At 45.0% G+C, this 26,073-nt stretch overlaps 1 protein-coding gene across 2 annotated transcripts in view; it reads right to left on the bottom strand.

Annotated features, from left to right (window-relative positions):
- LOC309340980 (glutamate carboxypeptidase 2-like) overlaps positions 1-26,073 on the bottom strand; it is a 54,001-nt gene that overhangs the window by 2,220 nt on the left and 25,708 nt on the right. For both annotated transcript variants that reach the window (XM_081860331.1, XM_081860332.1), the window contains exons 8-18: positions 23,143-23,241; positions 21,192-21,277; positions 19,846-19,965; positions 13,995-14,077; positions 12,927-12,990; positions 9,979-10,046; positions 7,457-7,548; positions 5,948-6,038; positions 1,773-2,037; positions 438-519; positions 61-153 (exon numbers count right to left, since the gene is read on the bottom strand). In XM_081860331.1, coding sequence (XP_081716457.1) covers positions 61-153; positions 438-519; positions 1,773-2,037; positions 5,948-6,038; positions 7,457-7,548; positions 9,979-10,046; positions 12,927-12,990; positions 13,995-14,077; positions 19,846-19,965; positions 21,192-21,277; positions 23,143-23,241 — 1,143 coding nt within the window. The remainder of the gene's footprint in view (positions 1-60; positions 154-437; positions 520-1,772; positions 2,038-5,947; positions 6,039-7,456; positions 7,549-9,978; positions 10,047-12,926; positions 12,991-13,994; positions 14,078-19,845; positions 19,966-21,191; positions 21,278-23,142; positions 23,242-26,073) is intronic.

The following is a 26,073-nucleotide window of genomic DNA, read 5'->3' as shown; positions in this document are numbered from 1 at the left end:
TGATCCCAGAACCTGGAGATTAAGAATCTCATGAGCTATAAAGAGCACATGTTTTCTTACCTATAGAACGGCCTGCCAGGTAATCCAAGGGGATCGATAAATGCTCTTTCCAGAAACATCAGCTGATCGTTCCAAGATCTCACTGCGATAGGGCTGCAAATCAGACCACAGGGACAAAAAAAAAATCATCAAAGCTGCTCCAACAGAGTCATTCGGCACTGCCCTTTGGGAGCCAACACAAAAGCCGATATTCTCAAATGCACACAGGTCTATTCAACAGCTTCTTGGAAGTTGAGCGCTGGACTTTCCTAGCTAGACCCTCCCAGTCCACTGAGGGGACGTCTCTCTTTAGCATGCATTTATCAGCAGACCTCAGCCTGAAGAATTCTGCCCCTGGACAGAACAGGCCAGGTGTCTAATAATTCTAGGCGACTTACTTATTGATGTCCAGTAGCTGAGATCTCTTGTGAAAGTCACCGGCAGATTCTGAAAACTTCCTCACTGCATCAAGGAGAGAACCTGGGACAGCAAAGAGGGGGGAAAGCTCATCATTGGATTTTGTGAATCTTGTCTTTTTAGGAGTCCCACTTTGCAACCTTCCTCTGGAGACTTTCCAAGGTCCCTCTATGAGTCTTTGCTGCAAGATCCCTGCATTGCAGCAAGGCAAAGGTGGGCAGAAGGTTTACCTGGTAGATCCTTGGGTGATTTTGCAGTGGTCAGCAATGGACTTTGACCACGGCAATAAACAAAATTACTTTCCCCATCTAAATCAGGCTGCTGAAATAAAGTAAAGTAACCAGGGCGTGTGAAAGGACTGCAAGTTCAGTTCAGTTAGGGTAATGAAAACAAATCCCTAGGCTCAGAGTGTGCTCAGTGCCACCCGGTTCATTAATTCTGCTCAGAGATCTGCACTGGGTGCTGATTTGTTTCTGGGACAAGTACAAAATGTTACTATTAGCATGTAAGGACCATAACAGCTTGGGACCATTTGGACGGCAGGATGTCCTTACCCCATCCATGTTCTCTGAACCCCTTTGATCTGTGGAACTGGCACAGTTACAGATGCACCCCATAGACTGTTCTGCACTTGGAAGAAATCCCTCTGCGACAACACTTTGGAACTCCCTGCCTATTGACATCTGAGGGGGGTTTTCTTGTACACTTTTGGGTGCCTGTTTAAAAACGTTTTATTTAGGCAAGCCTATCCAGTCATGCAGACTACTGGCAGGTGTTTTAACCTTTTTGCTCAGTGTTGATTTTAATTATTTTTGTATGTTTTCAACAGCCTTTTTAAAAATGTCTTTTATTTATCATTTTAATTGTTTGTGCCCCCCCCAATCTGCTTAGATGATGATGATGATGATGATGATGATGATGATGATGATGATAATAATAATATATTATTTATACCCTGCCCATCTGGCTGGGTTTCCCCAGCCACTCTTAGAGGTCTTATTACAATCAAGTTAGTATACAAATGTTGTTAAATGAGAAAATAAAATAAAATTCTAACGGAATGTCTTTAGCCTCTTGGGGTTCTGGTAGGAGGAAAACACAGATAGCCAACATGATGAATAATGTGGTTTGCTACAGGTTTTGTTGGGCTCCACCTTCCATCATCCCTGACCATCCATTGGTCCATGCTGGCCGGAACTGATGGGATATGTAGTCCCCAACATCTAGTTGTTAGCTATCCCTGGAACAAATGACCTCCAAGATTTTTTCCAACCCTGCTGTTCTCTGATTCTTGTCTTATGCCTGGTAGCACATACCTAACGACACGTTGTATGTCACCAAGGCTTCCTGGTGTTTCAGGGTCATGTTGTGAATGATGTTCGCGTAACTGCTGAGTGCCTTGGCATAATCCCGGCAGTCGAAAGGCAGGACGACGGAATCGGCCAGTTCAAACACCATCCCTCCTCGCACCTGAGCCACAGCAAGGTGCTTCTTAAAAGTGGGGTCATAAAATTGCTCCACGATCTCGTAGGTCTCGTAGACACTGTGATAAACAGGGTAGCTACTGTATTTGTCCACCCTCTGAAAAGTAAGAAGTGGGCACATTCAGAGTGCATTTTCACATCTCATTGGTTTTTATGCGCAGCCAAATAAAACCTTACAACAGGCTTCCTCGACCTCGGCCCTACAGATGTTTTGAGACTACAATTCCCATCATCCCTGACCACTGGTCCTGCTAGCTAAGGATCATGGGAGTTGTAGGTCAAAAACATCTGGAGGGCCGAGGTTGAGGAAGCCTGCCCTATGAGTTGGGTTGGGTGAAATGTGTAGCTACTCAAACTTTGCAAACTCTTGGCAGCCACTGCCACATCAGCTGCCTGCTCACTCATGGAAGGATCAGGAAGTGCTGTGGTGGGAGATAGATCAAGCCCCATGCTGGCCAGCACTGGCTGTGAGATCAGCTCAGCATCCAGGGGATATGGGTCAGCTCAGCCTTGCCTCACTGTCAGGGACCAGACATCAGAGGAGGAAAGTTGGAGGCCGCCTCCCCCTTTTCCTGAACCTTCCCAAGAAGAGGAGGACAGTATAGATTTAAAACAGTGGCTTGAGGAGGGTCACAGCTCAGAGATAGAAGAGGGGCAAAGCTGGGAAATAATGGCACCACGCCAAGCCCAGAAGTATCGGAACAGGTTACTTCCGGGTTTTGGTGCTCATGCATGCGCAGAAGCACTAAATCACACTTTGCGCATGCACAGAAGTGCCGAATCGTGACCAACACGTGCACAGACGCGGCGCTGTGGGTTGCGAACACTGCAGGTTGTGAACGTGCCTCCTGCACGGATCACATCAAACTTTCTATCAAACTTTCCTTCTCCAGTTCAGGTAGGGCTCTGATCCTCGAAATCTGATTTTCTTTAAATTCAATCATAGCAGGCATCAACTTTTGATCATCAAATTGCATCTGTAAGGCTGGGACTCTCTCTCTCTCCAATTGTGTTACTTTAGGTTCAATGGCAATAACTTTCTCCCTAGCCTTCTCCGCAGTTTGCCATGTCAAAGTAGATTCCTGTGTCAGTTTCTGAATAGTTTCTATATTGGTGTTCACTTTTTGTCCCAAATTGTCAATTTTGGTGGTTACCACATCCACCTTTTTGTGAAGCTGTTCCAATACATCCACTAAGGCCTCTTCTGTCAACATTCTTAACCGATTCAAGGTCCCCAGAATCTCACAGGTTTTTATCTTGCAGCTGGAGATTCCCCCAGCTCAACTCTTGTGACAGTTTCAAAAGCTTCCTCTAGAGGGAAACAGTTCCTCTAGAGGGAAACAGTTTCTATTTGTATTAGTCCTTTTAAACTCAATTCAAACAATAAAGTTAGTTTCAATTTTCTGTTACTTTTACTCCTTTTTAAATGCAGACGGAGACCAATGTATTCCTCTTATTTAACTAACTGTCAGTGAACGTTCTAATCACAGTCAGTCCTGTTGGCAGCCCGTTTCCAGGATCGGAGCGGTGGTATATTAACTCTGTTCGCTCTCTCCTGCAGGTATACTCAGTCCAAAACTTTCCCCCCTCTTCTCCTGCCACCACGGGGGGTTTAGTATTTTTTACTGATGGAAATTTAGTCTTTTACAATAGGCTTTCCGAGACTTCAGCTTGCATCTTCATTGCTTCAATCTATTTACAAAAGGGGAAGGTGGACTTCCTGTTTTAGACCTCCCCGTTTCGGCACCAAATTAAGACGTTTAAAAATCCAATTCTCAGCTCTACTCACGGGTAGTTGCTTTAAGATCAAATTGTCCACAGGAAAAAGTCAGCGCTCTCCAGCAACAGCTATGTGGCTTCGCTCCGTGGAAGAAGCAGTCAATTCGAAGCACCACGCCGCTCACCCCACGTCGCTCCGGATCCCCGAAACCGGGTCTCCCCGCGAGTAGGGGAGGCGCAAAAGGTGCCAGCCAAATCCCACGTTCACAGGCTTCACCCGCCTGTGATTTCTAGTGGGTCTCCGCCTTTGCCGTGGCTACCAGACCCAGATTTCCACGAGGCAAATTCCTCCCGATCAGAGGAATTCAGCCATTACCGGAGGCGTTAACCCGGAAGTCTCGCATGCACACTTCTTCAGATACATGCACACGAAAGCTTATACCAAGAACAAACTTAGTTGGTCTCTAAGGTGCTACTGGACAATTTATATATATATATATATATATATATATATATATATATATATATATATTTCGACTGCGTCAGACTAACACCTACATTATCACTAGAGAGCATTCCAGACCCGCCTTCTACCAGAACACAGCGAGCAGTGAAAGCAGGAGAACAAAGGGCTAAGAGGCAATTGGCCTTAAGCAGACACCGTAAAATGGGTGGCGCTGTTGACGACTGAGAAGGGAAGGGGGAAGGAGATTACCCGGAGCAATGCCATTACCCCAAGAGGCAAATACTGAATAAAGACTTTGGTAAGAGCTTCTTGTTTATCTATTACTGGCAGCCTGCCATGAGGGAAGGGTGTGTGTGTGTCAGATTCCCTGAAGCCTGACACTCACTCTTAGAATGTCATGCTTGGGCTCTGCTTGTATATATTCTGCTGATCGACTTCCTGCCTGCCTGCACATTCAGGTATGGAATTCAGGGTTGTAAGAACACCCCTGCTGGGTCAGGTCAATGGCCCACCTAGTCCAGCATCCTGTTTCCACAGTGGCCAACCAGAAACCCACCAGCAGGATTTGACCCCAAGGGCGCTTTTCTCTCCTGTCCTTTGCAGCAACTGGCTTAACTCTCTGGCTGAGCCGAGCTGAGCCAGGGATTGGCTGATTGCGCCAAAGATGCGATGAATCCTAAACTGCTCATCCTGACACATCTTGTCATAGGATCTCCTCCTTAGTGTAGCCTTTATAGATTTGGGAGGAGGACAGAGGCAAAAGCAGAATAGCTTTCCTCTACCTGTCAGTGGTTTTGAATTCTGGTGCTGGAGGAGACTCTTGAGAGTCCCATGAACTGCAAGAAGATCAAACCTATCCATTCTGAAGGAAATCAGCCCTGAGTGCTCACTGGAAGGACAGATCCTGAAGCTGAGGCTCCAATACTTTGGCCACCTCAAGACTCCCTGGAAAAGACTCTGGTGTTGGGAAAGATGGAGGGCACAAGGAGAAGGGGACGACAGAGGACAAGATGGTTGGACAGTGTTCTCAAAGCTACCAACATGAGTTTGACCAAACTGCGGGAGGCAGTGAAAGACAGGAGTGCCTGGCATGCTCTGGTCCATGGGGTCATGAAGAATCGGACACGAGTAAACGACTAAACAACAACAACCTGTCCGTGGCTTCTGCCCTGTGAATCTGAATGAATGCCAGCCTCCATTGGTCTTAAATAATCTTTGGAGTCGGTTTTAGTCTTACAGAACTCCACAGCCTTTCGCTTCCAGTGAATTTTGCCAGGTTAACTTGGCGTCTACAATAAATCTTCAGTGCCTGGAGACCAGGGGTGCCAGCTTGAATAAAATATTGAGGGAGGGGGCACGTAATCACTCACAAGATGCACACTATTCAAATGGCAGTGCTCACCAGCCCCTCAAATATTTTACCAGGGGGCTGAAGGGACCTTGGCCCCTAGGAATTGGCTCCTATGCTGGAGACAGACAGTCAGGTTGTGAATCCGCAGTGCTGACCAGAGAAGGAATGACGGCTGGGAGGAACACAGAGAGATGAAATGCCATGTTGCATCTGCAGCAGCACAACTGGATGCCTTCCTCTGCCCCAGCTGCAACAAAACATGTCTCTCCCGTATCCGTCTCTCCAGCCACAGCAGGTGCTGCAAGCTTCCAGCAGTTTGACTTCACCCCCAAAAGGCGCACTCCTCCATCGTCTTCCCAGATATACAAATGCCAACAACAATAAATCACAGTGAGCTTTTAAAGGGATTTATATCCAAATCCCCCAGGATGCTTATTTCAAGATGCTGTGGAAGTAACAGAACAGGCTTACCCAGTTTTTCGTGTATCGAGCTCTTCCGGAAGCGATGCCCAACCTCTGGAAAAAGACTTCAAAATCATTGCCGGAGCCCAGCTTGTTAATCCTTTTGTGAAATGAAAAAAAAATACAGGAGAGAGGGCAAACTGGGTAAACATTGCCATAAAACTGTTGTTTTCAAAGCAGCACACTGTACACACTGATCTTTTTTATGAGTTATTGTCTAGCTTTCATTGTAACACATTGCTCTTTTTTTCTAATTTTATGTTATGCTTTTAAAATTCAGCTATTGTCTCTGCCTCCCAAAGGCTTGCATGGCTGTTTGTTGCAGCAGCAGCAGCCCTGGCAACAAGCTCCCCAGGCGAATGGTGCCTCTGGGGCTGGCCAGGGGGTGCTTCCCAGGCCCCTGTGGGGCAGTGTGAGGAGGCACCTCTCTTTGGGGCAGGTGGGGGGGGCAGCTCAGAGACCAGAGGCATCAGCTGCAGCTGCCCAGAGGACACCCAATGAGAGGGGGAAAGGGAGGAGGCTGAGGGAACACTCCACAAGGGATGGTGACTTAGTAGTAGTAATAAATACTACTGCTAACAACAACAACAACAATACTCCATCCATCTGGCTGGGTTGCCACTAAGAGACTCTTTACATAGTAAAGAGTTAAAAGTATCTGAAGAATTGTGCATGCATATGAAAGCTCATACCAATAACTAACTAACTTGGTCTCCAAGGTGCTACTGGAAGGAATTTTTAAATTTTGTTTTACATAAAGATAAAGGTAAAGGGACCCCTGGCCATTAGGTCCAGTCGTGGCCGACTCTGGGGTTGCGGCACTCATCTCGCTTTATTGGCATACAGCTTCCGGCTCATGTGGCCAGCATGACTAAGCCGTTTCTGGTGAACCAGAGCAGTGCACGGAAACGCCGTTTACCTTCCCGCCAGACCGGTACCTATTTATCTACTTGCACTTTGAGGTGCTTTCGAACTGCTAGGTTGGCAGGAGCAGGGACTGAGCAATGGGAGCTCACCCCCTTGCGGGGATTTGAACCGCCGACCTTCTGATTCGCAAGTCATAGGCTCTGTGGTTTAGACCACAGTGCCACCCGCGTCCCTTGTCTTACATAGTAAGTGACTAATAAATTGAAATAATAGTAACAAATGCATAACCCATCTTTCCTCCAAACAGCTCACAGTGGTGTACTTGGCTATCTCTGTTCTCATTTCATCCTCACAACAACCCAGTGAGGTAGGCTGACTGGTCCAACAACACTAGTGAGGTTTCATGGCCAGGAAGGGATTTGAACTCTAGTGTCCCAGCTCCTAGTCCTACACTCTGACCACTACACCACACTGTCTCTCTAGGGAGATCCTGTGAAGGCCAACGAGGAACAGTTGTCCCATTTCTGCCCTGCTTGTTTTGCACTTCAGTCCTTGTGACACAACAGTTAAATGAAGAAACCCCACTTCTGGAAGGTTCCACAGTCGTTTCCTCCGCCATCCCCTCTCCATCCCAATCCCCCTGGAATTTACCTGGGCACACCTTCCTGCTCCATTGAGGGGTTTTTCTCATGCCAGCTTTCATAAAGAGATCTGCCTTCAAAGCCTTCATCGGGGCTTGGTATCTATTAAAACATAGTAAGTTTTGCAAACGTCAAAACGAAAGCGATGGGCAACAAACAAGCTGCCCTCTTCCTATTCCATGGGAAACAAGAGACGGGAGGCAGAAAGAACCTCCTTTCCCTCCCCCCATCAGTTTTATTGCTTGCCTTCCCCCACCCCATTCCCAAAGGACCACAGAGCAGGTAATGATATAAAAGAACAGGAATGCAATCACAAAATTAGATTAGCACCTGCCAATCAAAGACAGAACAGCAACAAAGTCGGAGACAACAATGGCTGTACAGTGGTGCCCCGCAAGACGAATGCCTCGCAAGACGAAAAACTCGCTAGACGAAAGAGTTTTCCGTTTTTTGAGTCGCTCCGCAAGACGAATTTTCCTATGGGCTTGCTTCGCAAGACGAAACGTCTTGCGAGTTTGTTTCCTTTTTCTTAAAGCCGCTAAGCCGCCAATAGCAGCTAAGCCGCTAATAGCCGCTAAGCCGCTAATAGCCGTGCTTCGCAAGACGAAAAAACCGCAAGACGAAGAGACTCGCGGAACGGATTAATTTCGTCTTGCAAGGCACCACTGTATCTCAAAGCAAATAAAAAAGTTTTCAGATTGCACTGATAGAGGCAGGTGGGGTTTTTTGCCCAGCTGGGAGTTCCATAAATGTGCTCATTCATTCATTTCCTAAAAATTATACACCGCTTGATTGTAAGTACAGTGGTACCTCGGGGTGCGAACAGGATCCGTTCCAGAGCCCCGTTTGCACCCTGAACGCAACCCATGTCCACGCATGCGTCGCATTTCGCTGCTTCTGCACATGTGCATGACGTCATTTTGACCATCTGCGCATGCGCGGTGAAACCTGGAAGTAACACGCTCCGTTACTTCCGGGTCACCACAGAGTGCAACCCGAAAATACTTAACTTGAAGCACATTTATCCCGAGGTATGATTGTAACCTCAAAACGGTCCACGAAATATAAAACATTCATTGTGTTCATTCATTCATTTCCTAAAATTTTTACACCGCTTGATTGTAAGTAACCTCAAAGCAGCTTACGAAAGATATAACAGCAAAATAAAGAAATATCGGTAACGCGTGAGACTCTTAATCTCAGGGCTGTGGGTTTGAGCCCCGCACTGCGCAAAAAGATACGTGAATTGTAGGTGGTTGGAGTAGACAACCTTTGTAGTCCCTTCAGCTGTACAATTCCATGATCCTATGATTTACAACCCTGCTTTAAAACATGCAAAAGTTTAAAACACTAAAGCAGATTAAAATGACCTGGGCTTTCCAGGCCTCTGGATAGGCTGGTCTAAACGAGAATGGTTTTTAGCTGGCGCCGAAGAGAGTACAGAGAAGGGGACTGTTCAATTTCAATAGGCAGGGAGTTCCAACGTGGAGGCTCTGCCACACAAAACGACAGCGTTCTCACAAATGCAGAGCAGGTTATTATGTCACACCTGTAGCACTGTCAATTCCACCAATCGAAGCGGTCATGTGGTCACAGGCCATTTTGTAGATCAACTGGTTCCAAGCGTTAAGGGCTTTATATACCAAATGGCAGTCGAGTTTCCTGCGGACTGCTGTTTGTTCCAATTGAGCGCTAAAGAGAGGATTTTCCAGGGTAAAGTGATGGGACGAAGGCAAAAACGGCTCAGACCCATGCTTGCCACGTGGAATTGCGGAGTAAGCAGAGAAGTGGCATGTGATTTTCTAAGTCTTTCTCGACTAATTTTGGGAAATGATATATAATGAGTTGAAAAAATGTTTAAAACAACCTTTCCTAGAAAACCTGAAGCTTTCCTTTTAGGAATTCTAGGTGCCGGAATCTGAAGAGAGCAGAAAGGACTATTTATGTATGTGACCGCGGCTGCGCGGATGTTATTGGCCCAGAGATGGAAAGAAGATAAAGTCCCTACCAGAGAAGAAGGGCAGATCAAGTTGCTGGATTATGTCAAAATGATTAAAATGACTGGAAGAATCAGAAATCAGGAAGACCAAAATTTTAATAAGGAATGGGGGAAATTTTTAACTTATTTCAAAGACCATTGTAAACAGTTAAAATCGTTAGAAGGATTGGAATATGACTTGTAGTTTAATGGTGAATTTTGGATACAATGGAGAGATCTGGATTATTATAAAAGATGCAGGAGGAAATGATTAATAACAGGACCCACAAAGGGGAGGAGGGAAGTCCAAGAGATTCTTTGGAATCTTGTTTTTATGTTGTATGTTGGACTATAAAATTTTAATCTGAAAAACCAAATGAGCCAATTTTTTTTTTTAAAGTTGTCATTGAAGCCAAGCCAATGGGATACTGGTCACTGCATGAATGGAGGAGGTTGAGGGTCTGAGGTGAGGCTCCCCAAAAAGGAAGAGTGGGATAGATCTATAACAAATGAATAAATAGATTTATTCCCACCTTCCTCTTCTTTTATTTTACCTCTTTAGTCAGATTGTATACCAGGCTATACATCAGCGGGGTGCAGTCAACTCGAAGGGTGTAGTTGCCTGAAAGAGAAGTAATATCAATTAATTGCAGTTGTACCATGCCTTTCCTCTGGGGAGCTCGAGCTCTCCTCCCCGTTTTATCCTCACAACAACCCTGTGAGGTAGGTTGGGCGGAGAAGCAGTGACTCGATCAAAGTCACCCAGAGAGCTTCAAGACCGGGTGGGGATTTGAACCCTGGTCTCCTGGATCATAGTCTGTCACTCTAACCACTATGCCACACGGGTAGTTGCTGTCGGAGCCTCCGTACGACCGAGCTGTAATGGCTACTCCTTCGGCCGTATCTTCGGAACCCATCCTGGCTCTCCTCCGACGGTGATTAACAACCTAAGCCTCTGAATGAGACTTCAGGCACGCTCTCCATTGTGCAGAGTACTCAGATAGCAGCAGAAGGAGCTAGAAATATGTACTACATTGCTACTTTATTTGTCTGCTCTCTGTGAGAGACAGAAAACAACAGAACAAAGAAACAGGAAACCACTAAGATCAGTATCCGTCTCACGTCAGACTTCCAACAGTCTGGAATGTCAATAGAGTCTTGTGACTCCAAGAACTGCACAGTGGCATAACAGAAACCTAACAGTTGCCACTTTACTGTCTTTTAGATAGCTCAGTTGGTAGAGCACAAGACTCTGAATCTTAGGGTCGTGGGTTAGAGCCCCACGTTGGGCAAGGGGGTCCTGCATTGCAGAAGTTTGGACTGGAAGAATCTTCCAACTATGATTCTATTCCATTACTATTAAATGGGGCCTGAATATGAGAATCATGAAGTTGTTTTAAACGTCTATATGCACATTTGTGCAATCAGTGGCAGAGCATGCACCAAATTCCACTAATGAAAGGCTCTTTAATCCAAGGGAAAGCTTCCATAAACAGAAGGGAAAGGAGGGGATTCTAGCTGTCAACTTTCCCCCTTTCTTGCGAGGAATCCTATTCGGAATAAGGGAATTTCCCTTAAAAAAAGGGAAACGTTGACAGCTAGGTATCTGCAATCTCTGTACCCCCTTAATCTCTTTCATAGGGTTGGGGGCCATTTGGAACTGTGGGAGGCAACAGAAATTTAAGACCTCTTTTCTCCCAATCCCAGAAGCCCCCACTAGATCAAAGAGCAGAGGATACAACCCATCTATTTAAATTTCTGGTTTGAGTTTCTTCTTTTTTTTCAATTTTTTTCAATTAATTTTCCACATTTATAACAGAAATAACATACAAAACACACAAAAAAGAGAAACACATTACAAAACTAAAAACAACAACAATAAAAACACTTATTACTTCTAAGACCTAATTTAACTTTCATTGTTTACTGACTTCCTCAAATCCTCCCTAACTGAATTTCATTGTATCACATTGTAACAGTTCTCCAAGATCATATTTCTAATAAAATTAACTCCTTCAATTTACTATCTTCTTCTCTTTTGAGTTTCACTGCATGATGTTGTATTTTCTGATGCATGCTGGCCTGAATGCTTTATTGGGTGGTATTCAACTAAGTTTTATTCAGATCAAACCCAGGACTCAGCTACATTAGCAAAGATACAGTGATTTGAATGCGCTATGAACATGCAACACCTGATGGCGCCAGAGAGCAGGAAATTTTAAAACGCGGCTTTCCATAGAGATTTCTTTCTTTTGTCATAACAATCTAATTTCCGACTTATTTACAGCGGTTTTCCCCCTGTGTCTAGATCCACCCCCAATGAAATTAATGGACTGAATATTCATTTTAGTGGAGGAACAGAAGTGCAAATGAGGTCGCTGTTGCATCACATTACACCCACTGGTGGGAATTAAATTTAGCATGTCATGGTGGTATATTGATTTTTTTAAAAAAATCCACAGTTCCATAAAATGCATTGTAAAAGGGAAATTAGAAACCAGGAGAGAAGCACTAGCATTTTATAACCAGGAAAACTGAGACAGTAATCCCCATGTTTGAATACACCACAACATTGTGCCAGATTCAGCACAGCTCATTTTATGTCATTTCCCAAATTCTGCCCAAACAAGCAAATTATTATTATTATTATTATTATTATTATTATTATTAATACCCTGCCCTCCCCAGCCAAGGCTGGGCTCAGGGCGGCTAACAAGCAAAAATAAAAACAGGTTGAATGAATACAACTTAAAAACAAGATTATAATACAACATTAAAATATTGAAACATTAAAATATTAAAATGCAGCCTCATCACAGGAGGAGTAAGGAAAAAGAAAAAAGAAAGAGGGTGAGGGAATCAAATTGGCTCCTAGCCAAAGTCCAGGTGGAACAACTCTGTCTTACAGGCCCTGCGGAAAGAAATCAGATCCTGCAGGGCCCTGGTCTCATGAGGCAGACCGTTCCACCAGGCTGGAGCCACTGTTGAAAAGGGCCTGGCTCTGGCTGAAACTAATCTAACTTCCTTAGGGCCCGGGACCACTAGGGTGTTGCTATTTATGGACCTTGAGGCTCTCCGTGGGGCATACCAGGAGAGGCGGTCCCGTAGGTACGAGGGTCCTAGGCCGTGATGGGCTTTAAAGGTCAAAACCAGCACCTTAAATCTGACCCTGTACCCCACCGGGAGCTAGTGCAGCTGGAAAAGCACTGGGTGAATATGCTCCCATGGCAGAGACCCCATGAGGAACCTTGCTGCAGCATTCTGCACCCGCTGGAGTTTCTGGGACAGCTTCAAGGGCAGCCCCGCGTAGAGTGAATTACAGTAGTCAAGCCTGGAGGTGACCGTCGCATGGATCACTGTGGCCAGGTCGGGGCGGGAAAGGTAAATGCAAACAAAACCTGTTCCCCAACCCAAGGACTACATGTTTATGAAGTTTAACCCCAAAAGACAACCCAGTGACCACACCCTTCTCATTCTCTATTAAAACTTGCATATATTTTACCTTCTATGGAGGAATCAGCATTGATATAGGCCACGCCACGCTCCTGCAGTATTTTGACATTTTCCTACAATGGAAATGAAGAAAATGTTTGTTCATGTTCATGCCTAAAATATTTCCCTATGGTGAAAATGATGTACAGATGAAATCAGCTAAAATGTACAAAACAAATAATAAATGCTGGAAATGTAAGGGAAAAGAAGGTACTTTTTACCATATGTGGTGGGAATGTAAGAAAGTAAAAGACTTATGGGAAATGATTTATAATGAGATTTTTAAAATGTTGAAATATACATTTGTAAAAAAAACCAGAAGCCCTTTTACTTGGTATAGTAGGTACAGAGATTCACAAGCATGATTAAAAATTGTTTTTATATGTGACAACTGCAGCAAGAATACCATTAGCCCAATTTCCTCAGCATTTTCCTTATCACCAAAAAATATGATCTTTTTAGGACGTGCGTTTGTTGTACAAGAGTTCCAAATTGGCTGTAACTATGCAGCCTGAACTGGGCACTACAGTGGTACCTTGGTTCTCAAACTTAATCCATTCCAGAAGTCTGTTCCAAAACCAAAGCGTTCCAAAACCAAGGTGCACTTTCCCATAGAAAGTAATGCAAAACAGATTAATCCGTTCCAGACTTTTAAAAACAACCCCTAAAACAGCGATTTAACATGAATTTTTCTATCTAACGAGACCATTGATCCATAAAATGAAAGCAACAAACAATATACTGCAGCCACACAATCAATCAATCAGTAGCTGAACTGGGTTCCACACAGTCACAAAAACAAAACAAAAAGAGCTGCAAAAGCGCAAAAAAAGGCAGACCACAGCGTAACACTCAGTACAGAAGTGTGGCACTCAAAACAGAAGCGTAACACTCAAAGCGGAGTAGGTTTGGCTTCCGGAAAAAGTTCGCAAACCAGAACACTTACTTCCGGGTTTGCAGTGTTTGGGTTCCAAGTTGTTTGAGTACCAAGGCATTTGAGAACCAAGGTACTACTGTGTGTGAAGGGATCCTACTCAGAGACAGCAAACACCTGGAAGTGTCCTTCCTATTGATTTACCTCAGCCCACTCTGTAGATCCTATCAAGCCAAACTCCTCAGCATCCCAGCTGGCAAATATCACCGTTCTCCTAGGCCTCCATCCTGCAGTCGAGATATTGAGAGCATAATTACAAACACAATATATTTATTAAAAACCATTTCTAAACCACTTAGCATTTCAAAAACCTCCACAGCAGCTTATGCCATGCGAGATATAAAAACCACTATTGATTTAAAACAAAAATACAAACGGAAACTATAAAATGAAAAACAAATAAAATAAAACTAAAATAAAAGCACCTAAAACAGAAATTCAGGGGATTCATACATGAAACACAGGGTCCCGTCTTGCAGGTCAGGGATGGCCTAGGCAAAAGAAGAAGGCTTTACAAGACGTTTGAAGCAATGAACGGTTGCTGTGTCATGTACAGCAGAGGGAAGACATTCTGAAAGGGCATTCCACAGTATAGGGGCAACAAAAAAAAAATTGCCATTCTTGGGGTTCACAGCGGTGTGAGATTCTGTAGGGTGCGATGCCATGAATATAATTTCCTCGGAAATGATCTCACACCATAGCTGTCAACTTATCCCTTTTCTTGCGAGAAATCCTATTCGGAATAAGGGAATTTCCCTTAGAAAAAGGAAAAGGTTGACAGCTATGCCAGATCTATACAGGGGCAAGTGGTCTTTCAAGTCACCTGGTCCTGAGTTCTTAAGGAAATTATATGTCAACTAGAAGACCTTGACAGCTGATCAAAAGCCAGGAAAAACTTAGCACAGGTGCAATATGTGTGTGTCTACGTCAGGGGTCAGCAAACTTTTTCAGCAGGGGGCTGGTCCACTGTCCCTCAGACCTTGTGAGGGGGCTGGACTATATTTTTTGGGAGGGGATGAATGAATTGCTATGCCCCACAAATAACCCAGAGATGCATTTTAAATAAAAGGACACATTCTACGCATGTAAAAACATGCTGATTCCCGGACCGTCCACGGACTGGATTTAGAAGGTGATTGGGGGCCAGATCCGGCCCCCGGGCCTTAGGTTGCCTACCCATGGTCTAGGTGTTTCAGACAACAGTCTGGCCGCTGCATTCTGCACCATCTCTCTCTCTCTCTCTCTCTCTCTCTCTCACACACACACACACACACACACACACACACAGCTCATCAGAGGATGAAGCTAGTGGTGAAAATAACCTTGAGGTAGGCCTTTTTCTGAGTGGGATCAAAAACTACAAGAAAGAAGATTCCACCTAAACATTAGGAAGAACTTCCTGACAGTAAGAGCTGTTCGACAGTGGAATTTGCTGCCAAGGAGTGTGGTGGAGTCTCCTTCTTTGGAGGTCTTTAAGCTTGACAACCATATGTCAGGAGTGCTCTGATGGTGTTTCCTGCTTGGCAGGGGGTTGGACTCGATGGCCCTTGTGGTCTCTTCCAACTCTATGATTCTATGATTCTAGGACCAGAAGTTAACAAGAGGGACCTGCAAGAGAATGTTTCAATGTATGCTCCCTGATTTGTTGTAAGAGGGAATCCCATTCAGAGTTGCGTGTCTACCAACCGTGCCTTCATCCAGGATACTACAAGCTGCAAGGACTTCAAGCAGAGCTTTCCATCATCACATCCCCTGTTTTGGGTTTGCTTGTTTTCCTCTCCAACTGACAGTCAGCATTCTGTGGCTACTGAACAGGCTCGGTTTCAGTGGGCTAAGGCATTTTTTTTTTCAGAGGGGAACTTTTGCCCTTCTGAAGTGCCTTTGCGGATTTTTTTGTACTACTGCCAATCTCAGAGTCCCTCAGGCATGTTGATTCCTCCTCCTCCTCCTCCTCCTATTATTATTATTATTATTATTATTATTATTATTATTATTATTATTATTCCATCATATAACCACAGGTTTCGGCACAGTTCACAGGATAAAATCAGAATATAAAACCACAAAATACATAATCAAAACAACAACAACAACAACAACCCAATAACCTCCCCCAACACATTATAAAAGGGCCATGTTGTCAGTGTCCCATTTTGGCTACATTCCTATCGGCACTCACAACCTGAGCTTGCTATCGACTGGAGTGATTTGTATCATGCTTCTTTACCCATTAAGATGGCATATTCTTCTGCAAAATGTTATTCACACCAAACCGAGCAAGTCCTTTGCAGTTCTGACTTGGTCATTTAACCACCACAACAAGCCATTGTTCCTTAAAGCCTCTCCATCATCAATAAAACAATTCAAAGGCAAGACATTTACATGCACTGTTCTTTTCTGCTTGTCAGTCCTTGTGGCTGCTTAAATCCCATTGATTTCAATCAGACCCGAGCAATCTCAGTGCATGCAGGATTGCCGCTGTTACAGGAAATAATGAAGAAAGACTGAAACCCTCTGGACTGCAAGAATTTTTGCTTCAATTTTTGTTTTGTTTTGGATTTTAGGAAGCTTCCTTATACCAAAGGCAGACTATTGCTCCATCTACCCCAGCATTGTCTGCACTGACTGACAGCAGCTCTGTGGGATTTCAGGCAGGAGTATCTCCCAGCCCTACCTAGAGATGCTGTGATTTGAACCCAGGACCTTCTGCTCTGCTGCTGAGCTGTGGCCTTTCCTTGCAAAGGTTCTGCATGTTGCTACATAACATTGCATAGTAGACAGATTGAAAGACACACAATAAAGTAAAAAAATAAAAATAAAATAAAATTCTGTACCCAAAATCACATCCCCAAGATAGCCCAAACCAGAATAAATTAAGTCTAATTAGGGGATATTGCCCCAATGTGTTCTATTGTCATCAATTATTCAGTTTGCAGAATTCAAGCCTACCCCCTCGTGCGCAGAATTTGAACTGCTGTCCTACAGAACTCATTTTACGAAGTGACAAACTAATAAACAGATAAAGCTATTTTGTAACACAGTGTTTACACCAGGGGGTGGCAGGGAGGATGTAGATCATACGAGGATAAAATGAGGAACCCTTCTCCCAACCTTACACTAGACGCCCAATCTTTGCTATCCCAGACGTAGAATCATATATGCAGAACATCCCAGTGTATGGATTATAGGGTCCAAAAGTTGATTGGCTGCATGGGTGAATGTCTTTCATCCCACCAATGCCAGTATTTCACACCTGGATCCAGGAGGTGGAAGCAACCATTTCCATTTTCAACTGTCAGTTTTTGTTATGTCCAAACCAGGAGCTATGGTCAGTTGTTACCTATGGTTTATTTGAAGAAGCTGGGCTCATAAACAATGAGGGCTCAGGAGTGGCAGCTTCGTACTGCGACCATCGGTGCCCATGGATGTCAGTAATTCATTCTCCCATTGCTGGGACATATGATTCCATGTTCTCCTGCAATGATTTTGCAAAGTTTTTTGCAGATAAAATCGCTCAGATTCGGGAAGAAGTAGACTCCACCGTGGGAGCAGGACCGGGGCAGGAGAGTGCTAGAGTTCTGTCTGGTCAAGTTGAGTGGGATCAATTCCAATCTGTTACCTCCGAGGATGTGGACAGGTTGCTTGGACGAGTGAAACCAACCACCTGTCTCCTGGATCCTTGCCCATCCTGGCTTATAAAAGCTAGCCGGGAAGGACTGGGCGATGGGCTTCGTGGGGTGGTGAATGCTTCCCTCCGTGAGGGAGCCTTCCCAGACCCGCTGAAAGAGGCAGTTATTAAACCGCTTCTTAAAAAACCATCTTTAGATGCGGCCACGATGGCCAACTATCGTCCAGTCTCAAATCTTCCATTCTTGGGCAAGGTGATTGAGTGAGCGGTTGCCGAACAACTCCAGGCACGCCTGGAAGAAGCGGACCATTTGGATCCCTTCCAGTCGGGATTCAGGCCTCATCATGGGACTGAAACTGCCTTGGTCGCACTGGTTGATGATCTCCGGCGGGCTAGGGACAAAGGTGAGAGCTGTTTCCTAGTTCTGCTGGATCTCTCAGCGGCGTTTGATACCATCGACCATAACATCCTTCTGGACCGTCTTGAGGGGCTGGGAGCTGGGGGCACTGTCATACAGTGGTTCCGCTCCTTCCTCCTGGGCCGTGTTCAGAAAGTGGTGGTGGGGGATGAGTGTTCAGACCCCTGGGCTCTCACTTGTGGGGTGCCTCAGGGTTCTGTCCTCTCCCCCATGCTTTTCAACATTTACATGATGAACATTTGGGCTGGGTGTTCATCAGTATGCGGATGATACCCAGCTCTACCTCTCTTTTAAATCAGAACCAGTGAGGGCGGTGAAGGTCCTGTGTGAGTGTCTGGAGGCGGTTGGAGGATGGATGGCGGCTAACAGATTGAGGTTGAATCCTGACAAGACAGAAGTACTGTTTTTGGGGGACAGGAGGCGGGCAGGTGTGGAGGATTCCCTGGTCCTGAATGGGGTAACTGTGCCCCTGAAGGACCAGGTGCGCAGCCTGGGAGTCATTTTGGACTCACAGCTGTCCATGGAAGCACAGGTTAAATCTGTGTCCAGGGCAGCTGTTTACCAGCTCCATCTGGTACGTAGGCTGAGACCCTATCTGCCTGCGGACTTTCTCGCCAGAGTGGTGCATGCTCTGGTTATCTCCCGCTTGGACTACTGCAATGCGCTCTACGTGGGGCTACCTTTGAAGGTGACTCGGAAACTACAACTAATCCAGAATGCAGCAGCTAGACTGGTGACTGGGAGCGGCTGCCGAGACCATATAACACCGGTCTTGAAAGACCTACATTGGCTCCCAGTATGTTTCCGAGCACAATTCAAAGTGTTGGTGCTGACCTTTAAAGCCCTAAACGGCCTCGGTCCAGTATACCTGAAGGAGCGTCTCCACCTCCATCATTGTGCCCGGACGCTGAGGTCCAGCGCCGAGGGCCTTCTGGCGGTTCCCTCATTGCGAGAAGCAAAGCTACAGGGAACCAGGCAGAGGGCCTTCTCGGTAGTGGCCCCCGCCCTGTGGAACGCCCTTCCAGCAGATGTCAAAGCGATAAACAACTACCTGACATTCAGAAGACATCTTAAGGCAGCCCTGTTCAGGGAAGTTTTTAACGTGTGATATTTTACTGTATTTTTGGTTTTTATGGAAGCCGCCCAGAGTGGCTGGGGAGGCCCAGCCAGATGGGCGGGGTATAAATAATAAATTATTATTATTATTATTATTATTATTATTATTATTATTATTATTACATTCCATACTGCTGTAAGTGTGGGAACGGAACTCAGACTAGAGAACTTCCATTCTTTGTGCTTTTCGTCTTTGCTTTTCATTCTCTGCTCTCTGACAGAGAAGACGTGTGTGAGAGATGCTGTTCAAACCAGCCATGTTTTGTTGTTTTAATTTGCTGTAAATAATAAAATTGTGATAAAGCGTGCACACAGCTCCACTGGATGTGTGTCGCAGTGTCGTCCGTACAGGGGACGTACGGAAAATGCTATGTGTTTAAGTTTTTTCCTGCTTCCCCTTCATGGACGACAGGTTATGGGCCCAGGCTCCTCCGGCATTTCGGCACAGCTACTCACCTTCAGTAGCAAGTAAAGCTCTGTGGGATGAAGTACAATTGCCTCTGGTCTATTTTTTGGGGAAACTCTGCTACATGTTTAAGTTTTTTCCTGCTCCCCCTTCACGCACGACAACCCAGCCCCTTCATGGGGAATTTTGTGGGTGCCAGAACCCCAGGGAGTTGGCACCTATGACTGGGCTGGACTCAAGTAGCAAGTTCTGCTAGCAGAAGCCTAGGCTTTCCCCTCCATCTCCTCCTCCCTGTGCACCCCTCAAAAAAGCTCAGGGTAGCGGGTGGAAGAACCTGCAGAACAGCACACAGGAAGACGAGATGTTGGATGGATGGATGGATCCCCAAACAGATAGATTTTTAGGTTCTGCATTCTTCTTGTCTCACCTTGCTGTTTCAGCTTTCCAAAGCTTCGGACAATCTCGTGAACGACAGCCGCTCCACTCTGCGGGTCAATCCCACCAAAGACCCAAGAGTCTCGGTGGCCACCTAGGATAACGTACCTGTCTGGATCAATGGAAATGAGGATTAATTTTTAAATGGGCGCAATAAATCACAATGAGAGTTCTACTGAAGGGCCCTCCTGAGGATAATATGGAGCTAGAGATGAGAGGATCTGACCATTTTGCTCTCCCTTTCTCATCCTTCCAATCTTTAGTTCAGTTCTCACATCAGTTTGCAATGTGATTTAAAAAGTCCTCATGAAAATTCACCAGCATTTTAGTGTCACTTTTCCCTAGTGTACGTTTTTATATGTATGCTTTGTCTGATCTACATTTTTGCAGAGACATTCCCCCTCATAAATTGCATTTTTATAGGCTATGTTCAGTAATAAATGCATTTAAATGCACACTTCACCCCTGTATGTGCCTTTTTTCTGTAGCACATTTTTCTGTAGCTGGAGAAGTGAGCTTCAATTTGGAGACGTGTGAATTTTGAAGGACAGCTGGACTTTGGTTCCAGGTTGAAAGGAGGAATAGCAGGATAAAAACAAATAAATAGAAGTGGTTTTGACTAGATAGCCTTGCATGGCTCAAGACCTCAATATCTTTCAGAACATATCTTCAGAACATACCAACCCAGACCTTTCAATCTGAGGTCCCTCTTCCGCCTGCATGTCTAATGCTGTTCCCAAAAAGGCACCAACCAGGTACCATCATTAATTTCCTTCAGCATCTTCTAGCCAGCATCTGATGGATTATGACAATTATGGTGCCTATGATAGTACTTTTTTTGCCACTGAAGTTTTTACTGTTGTTTCGCTTATGTTATTTTCCCTTAGCTTTTCTATGCTCTTAGAGTTACTTTAAGGCTTTTTACATGAATGCCTCGTTTTGGCTCGAGTGTTCCAGTTCGTAAACTTTTTTTGGAAGCCGAGCGGCTGGCACGGCTTCCGATTGAGTGCAGGAAGCTTCTGCAGCCAATTGGAAGCCATGCCTTGGTTTCCAAACATTTTCAGAAGTCTAATGGGCTTCCGGAACAGATTCCCTTTGAGAACCAAGGTACGACTGTATTAGGAAAATATAGCATTATTATTAAAATAGGGGTTGGCTCATTGGTCCATCTAGTCTGGAAGACTGGCTAAATTTGAAGGACTTCCTGGATTTCAGGTGAAAGCCTTTCTTAGCGCTACACAGGGATGCCAGGGGCATTTATCATACAAACCATGCATTCTGCCTCTGAACTACAACCCTTCCGCTGGCTTGACCCCACAGAGAACGTGAGGGCTTTACCTGGCTCTGTTGCACCTTGGAGAGTACCGATCACATTGTAAATTCTTCTTACTTCTTTGATGTTGTGGACATGCATTTTGACTTTGCTAATGCAAGTGCAATATATAAACAAAATCAAGTGTTAAATGTCATGTTAAGAAATAAATGCATGCTTTAGACTTTAAAGTCAGAACGGATTAGGGCTGAAATTCTGCATAGTTATAGGCCTGTATAAATTAGGAAATAGCATTTTCCGAAGGTGGACTTAGTTTTAACACCAGCCTTCAGCATGAGAGCCACTTTTTTTTTTTGAACCTGTGTGCTCATCTTTCTAGATAGAGTCCAACATGTGAGCATCTATCAGTGAAACAGAAGATTTTGGCAGAATGGATTCCCCTTCCCTCTGCAGTCCTCCTGCCCTGCCCCACTCAAGGTGCTCTGAAGGGTTTGAGGGGACTATTTGAAGCACATCTGATGGGAGGGGGTGCTGTGTGCTGCAGAGGGAAGAAAGAAAGCGGAAGTCCCAGCAGTGATGAGGTCATATGCAAAACCAGCAGCAATGAGGTCATATATATTGTCGGAATTCCGTACGACTGAGCTGCTCCTCCGGTCGTGCCATCGAAATTTCCTCCGACGGTGATTAATGACCTAAGCCTTTGATGAGGCTTCAGGCACATTCCCCATATGCAGAGTATCCGGACAGCAGCAGAAGGATGAGAAATATGAGCTACATCGCTACATTTTATTTCTAACTATGCAGGACAGAAAAGAATATACACCTGCTCTCTGTGGAAGACAGAGAACCAACTGGAACAAAGAAACCGGAAGCCAGTAACATCAACATCCATTTCCCGTCTCCCGTGAGACTTCCAACAGTCTGGAATGTAAACAGAGTCTTGTGACTCCAAAAACTGCACAGTGGCATAACAGAAACCTAACATATATTTCCCTAGTGAGGGAATTCCAAAGTTGAGGAGCCACCACAGAGAAGACCGTGTTTATGTATCTGCTACTCTAGCATCTTCTACCGGTCAAAAAGGTAAAGGGCGCCGCTGTGGTCTAAACCACTAAGCCTCTTGGGCTTGTCGATCAGAAGGTTGGCGGTTCGAATCCCTGCAATGGAGTGAGCTCCCATTGCTCTGTCCCAGCTCCTGCCAACCTAGCAGTTCAAAAGCACGCCAGTAGATAAATAAGTACCACTGTGGTGGGAAGGTAAACGGTGTTTCCGTGTGCTCTGGCTTCCGTCACGGTGTTCCATTGCGCCAGAAGCAGTTTAGTCCTGCTGGCCATATGACCCACATGACACTGGCTCCCTCGGCCTGAAAGCGAGATGAGCACCGCAACCCCACAGTCGCCTTTGACTGGACTTAACCGTCCAGGGGTGCTTTACCTTTACCTTTCTACCGGTCAGCCAGAAAGCAGGATCACAAACACTGATCTTCTCAGTGGCTGCTCCCAGGCTTTGAAACTCCCTTCCTAGAGAAGTTATTGACTTGCTCCCTTCTTATTGTTCTTCTTTCAGCAAGTGAATTTTTTTTGTTCCAACAGGATTTTGGGAACTGAATGCTTTCCATTAAAGGGCTGGTGCCGTGCTGTTTTTTTATTGTAATTATTGGTATGTTTTGAACAGGTTTTATATATGCACATCATTTTAATTCCATCAATATGTAATTGTATTTTAATGATTGATTTTTCCATGTTTCTAGTGGTTCTTCAGTTTATATGTAAGCTGCCTTGAGTCCCATCAGGGAAAAGGTGGCGTATAAGTAAATAAATAAAGTTCAGGTAGGCTCATACAAGTACAATAAGGTGGTCTTAAGGAGGGATCTTTGTTTGGTCCCAAACAAAGAGGATAGACAGACAGCCCACATTACCCTAACCAACTAAACCTTTCTTATTCAGTACAGGTTCTGCGGCTCCATTTTCCTATTGACCATTTACTCAACATCACAAGATTATATTCTCCTCCCACCTTTTTGAAGAACTTCCTATGAAGCCTGGTCCAACGTTGTAAGGCACAGAGAGGTTTCCCTTCCAGCTGTCATCTGGCGGGGGTGGTCCTCCCATGTCCCTGTTGGAAAAAGATAACATTACAGTTGGCATCCATCCGAGAAAGAAGTAGGAGCAATTGTGTGATCCTTCTTACAAAAATTCCAAAACTGATGTAACTTCTGGCATGTAGGCTTCCATAATATTTTTCCCCCAAGTCCCTCTTTTGGCGCTTCCATTTTGTAGCTGCGAAACCCCAAAGGGTAATGATTGGCAAATAAAAATCGGAAGGCGAAAAGGCTTCAGGCATAACCAAGCTTTCAAACTTGGTCGTGGGTTGTTTTGTCTTTCAGTCTGGAAGATCGCTTGCCAGCTGAGTTGCCACAGGGTGGAAGACCTTGTTTCCTAGAATGCCTTCGGCTAGAGATGGGTGATCCACTAGGAAGACCCACCTGCTGCAGAAGGATCAAGAGAGAAGAGGAAAACCCAATCTTACCAGCGACCATCAGGAACACAAGAACTTAAGAGGAGACTTCCTGGATCAGTACAAATCCCCATCCAGTCCGGAATCATGTTCTCACAGCGACTGACCAAAAGTCTATGGGAAGTCTGCAAGCAGGACCTGAATTCACCCTATTTGTGATTTCCAGCCGGGGGTTTACGAAGTGGGGGGCGGAGGGGGTGGTCCGCCCCGGGCACCGCACTGGGGAGGGGTGACAAGATGGCCTGCTGCCTCGCTCCAGCTGTAGAGCGGCGGACGGCATGCATACAGTCAGGGTGAACACCGCTCGTGCTGTGCCACACGGTGTCCGTATGGGCTGCCGCTTGCGTACGGGCTGTCGTGCATGCGTCACCAGGCGGTTCGTCCTTCCCCAGGTGATGGAAAGGGTTCCTCCGCCACTGTTTCCAGAAACTGGTATTCAGAGACCTACTGCTTCCAACAGTGGATGTGAAACACAGTCAGCATGGGAAGCAGTGGCGTAGCGTGGGGGGTGCAGGGGGGGCCGGCCGCACCGGGCGCAACATCTGGGGGTTAGGGTTAGGGGGCGCAAATCCATGGGTTAGGGGGCGCAAATCCACGGGTTAGGGGGCACAAATTACTTGTCTTGCCCCGGGTGCTGACAACCCACGCTACACCACTGATGGGAAGTAGCCAGGGGAAATTGTCTAACCCTCTTACAAAACCATCTAAGTTGGTGGCCATCGGTACTTTTTTGCGGAGTGAAAGGAGGCAGTTTTGGAGGCATAGGATGGTTCCACTGGACACTATTGCTTTTGGCACAGGGACATCATATAATAATAATAATTTATTATTTATACCCCACCCATCTGGCTGAGTTTCCCCAGCCACTCTGCGTGGCTTCCACCGAGTGTTAAAACAATACAGCATTAAATATTAAAAACTTCCCTAAGCAGAGCTGCCTTCAGATGCCTTTTAAAGATAAGATAGCTGCTTATTTCCTTCACATCTGAAGGGAGGGCGTTCCACAGGGCAGGCGCCACTACCGAGAAGGCCCTCTGTGTTATGACCCGAGAAACAAGACCTTAGGAACCTCCAACACAGATTACTACAATGTACTCCTTGTGGATCTCCCCTTGAAGATAGTTCCCAAGCCATAGAATACCAATGCAGAACAGTGCATCATTTCCCCCTTATTACTTTTTGAAGGAAAATCTGGAATGCAAAAGTCTGTAATGCAGAAACGAGCAAGGCAAAAGAAAAAGAAAGAAAAAAACCTGAAATGAAAAAGTAACTTTACGATTCCTGTATATATACAGTTTCCATATAAAGGAGGAGGAGAAAACGAAGAAAATAACATAGGATTACAGCACACCAAAATAAGCTATATGGTTGCACATTATCTGTTCCAGTACAATAATAACCACTGGCCATTTCCCCAATGAAACTTTTACTTCCTTTGCCTGCCTTCTCTATATTTAATTTTCAACATAAATCCTGCTTTCACGGCCTATATCCTGCTCAATGGATCTCTGATTAACAGAGGGTACTTTTTGTCTGCACTTATGGCTGATTGCTTATCTATGTACAGCAGTTGGCCAGCGCAGCAATCATTTCTCCATCTCCATCCAATACTTCACTTTTAAGATTGCCAAACAAGATAACTATCATAACAGGAGTTAATCAATATCCTTTTATTTTCTTGACATTGCTTCTTTTTTAAAAAAATAAAAATACAAATACTAGCACACTTCCTCAAAATAAGTACCAAGTCAGTTCTTTCGCCTCGATATACCCAATATTTATCTTCAACTTCTGGAAATAGGTAGTTCATTCTTTAAGATAACAATTCAACAAGAACTTTGTAGAAGCTTTTTTCATTATAAAGACATGGAATTTTGGAAGGGACCAGCCACCAAACTCATTTCAATGTCTCATCAGAAATCCTCCCTGGAAAATCCCACTTCCATTTATTTTATTAAGGGTTGTGTGTGTACTTCTGATTCTGCCATCATTTTATACATTTCCTTAAGAAAATTCTGCTGGCACAGAATGGAGCGTCACAGAATGGAGTTGGCCTCACAAAGAACATGTCTCACCAGTCTTAAAATATTTGCACTCCTTCCCTATTAACTCCCAGACTCAAGGTATTTCCCCCTCTGTTTAATGGCCCGGGATCTTCATATCTAAGGGGAAAAACTTCTCTCTTTCACCTCTCTATTTCCTCACACCATCAAATAGGGTCTTGATCCAAATTTAGTAGTGTTCCAATGTCAGAACTGCTAAGGCACAGAGTAGGGCCTTTACTGCTGTGGTGCCACACAGATGGCGAGTTCTCCCCAAAAGGGATAAATTGCCCTCCCTGTTTATGCCCTTCTGTGCCATAAGCAACATCAGAACATAAAAAGAGCCTTCTGGATAAGGTATTTTGCCCATCTAGTCCAATATCCTGTT

The sequence above is a fragment of the Podarcis erhardii genome, assembly GCF_964252035.2.
Source record: "Podarcis erhardii genome assembly, chromosome: 4".
In the NCBI taxonomy this organism is placed as follows: domain Eukaryota; kingdom Metazoa; phylum Chordata; class Lepidosauria; order Squamata; family Lacertidae; genus Podarcis; species Podarcis erhardii.
Note: the sequence above shows the minus strand (reverse complement) of the source record. Positions and strands in the feature narration are given on the sequence as shown.